We start from the raw sequence: 1684 nt of genomic DNA on the forward strand, positions 1-1684 counted from the left end.
ATAATTGGATTAATTGCTTAAGTCCAATTGGTATGGATTTAATTGAAAGACTAATTCAATTGGGCTAGCTAGTCTGTCTTGTCGGACTTCACATGATGAGCCCACTCTATTAGCCCAAGGTCCATGCCACGTGTCAAATGACGTGGCGCGCCAAGTCAAGTCAAGGACCAATAAAATCATGCCATGCATAAGTGACGTGACATGTCAAGTCAATAGAAGAACCAATCAAATGTCGCCAAGTGTTCAAATGACATGGTTCAACCAATCATATACAAACCCTAGCTGTCCCCTGCAACTATAAATAGGGGTCTTCATAAAGCCAAGAGGAGGAGAAGAAAAAATACATAAAGAAGCTCTCAGCCGCAAGTCTTCCGCAACTAAGAAGTCTTCGCTCCAAGTGGTGAGCCGCAAGTTTCCATACCTCTACGTTTGTGATTAAAGCTCTGCTCCGCATTCGTAGTGAAATATCAACAACAAGTAATCCGTCCATTCAAGAACAAGCAAAGCCCTTTGACGGCTGTATCGTGAGGAGAAGAATCAGAGGATTACATCTTTTTATTTAAGATTTCATAAAGATTGTAACCCCTGCACAAATTCTTGAAATCAAATATTACTCTTTGTCGCTATTTTTTTTGTCTTGATTATTATTTTCAGGAACGAAAGATTAGTCGTTACAGTCATTTTTGGTGGGAATCAAAGGACAAGGTTTTTAACGTATTTGATGATCCATACTATTGTGTCAAACATGGAAAAAATGTAAATTATCTAAAGTACTGTAAATGGGAGGTGAGGCCAGATGGTTTTTATTTGGAACAATATAATGCTAGTAATAGTACATATTATATGGATCGCTATTATGAGTGGTCTTAGGGAATAGAATGTGTGTGTTTGTATGTATTCTTGTTTAAAAAAAGTAAGGAGGAGATATTAAACTAAATCTTAGTGCGACTTTCTTTCTTATTTAGCCTTGCCCTCTGTTAGCAGATTTGCTCATCCATGTCCTTACCGTTCTAAGTTTGACTCAAAATAGTCCTTAACAGACTAACTATACACGAAAAAGATCCAAATTAATGGCTTGAAATTGCCCAACGAACCAATATTTATCCTTTTCTTTTTATTTTCAACTTCTTTTCTCTTCAGAACAACTGAATCACCCAGAAGTGGAAGATAAAACTCCATCTCTTGATTGGATCAATGATACCATTTGTTTTTCATCTTAGAAATCAGTTTTATGGCTTGACTTTTGGCACTTGAACGGATGTGTATAGGAATTAATTGATTTTTCCAAATATACCCCTGCTCAAATATGTATAATGTAAAAAGTTTGAGGAGAAATAAAAGATAATTTAAAGAGGGATAAAGGGCAGTATATGACTTGCGGGATAATGGTCGCTGCAATGGACTAGTCATGAGTTGGGTGTTCCTATATCACAGTCACTTCCAGGTATAGCAAAACTTGAACCGAGGATCTCAATCTACGATCTACATTATCGTTACTCGTTATCATATTAAATTCGGTAACCTTCACGTCTAAAAGTTTAAACGGTTAAATAATAGACATTAATTTACTAAATTTAATCTTAACGATATAATCTAATATATGAGTCTACTTTGCTTGGATAGACTCGTACACAAAGAGGTATATAATAAGTCTAGCAACAATGGACCATAATGTACAATCGTT

General features: G+C 35.8%; 1 protein-coding gene across 1 annotated transcript in view; it reads left to right on the top strand.

The window, feature by feature from the left end:
* LOC132061593 (S-protein homolog 5-like) overlaps positions 1 to 960 on the top strand; it is a gene marked incomplete at its 5' end in the record, with an annotated part of 1769 nt that extends 809 nt beyond the window's left edge. The window contains one exon of the mRNA XM_059454371.1: positions 669 to 960. Coding sequence (XP_059310354.1) covers positions 669 to 870 — 202 coding nt within the window. The remainder of the gene's footprint in view (positions 1 to 668) is intronic.
* Positions 961 to 1684: the final 724 nt, after the last annotated feature.

This window comes from Lycium ferocissimum, chromosome 1 (assembly GCF_029784015.1).
Source record: "Lycium ferocissimum isolate CSIRO_LF1 chromosome 1, AGI_CSIRO_Lferr_CH_V1, whole genome shotgun sequence".
NCBI classification, from domain to species: domain Eukaryota; kingdom Viridiplantae; phylum Streptophyta; class Magnoliopsida; order Solanales; family Solanaceae; genus Lycium; species Lycium ferocissimum.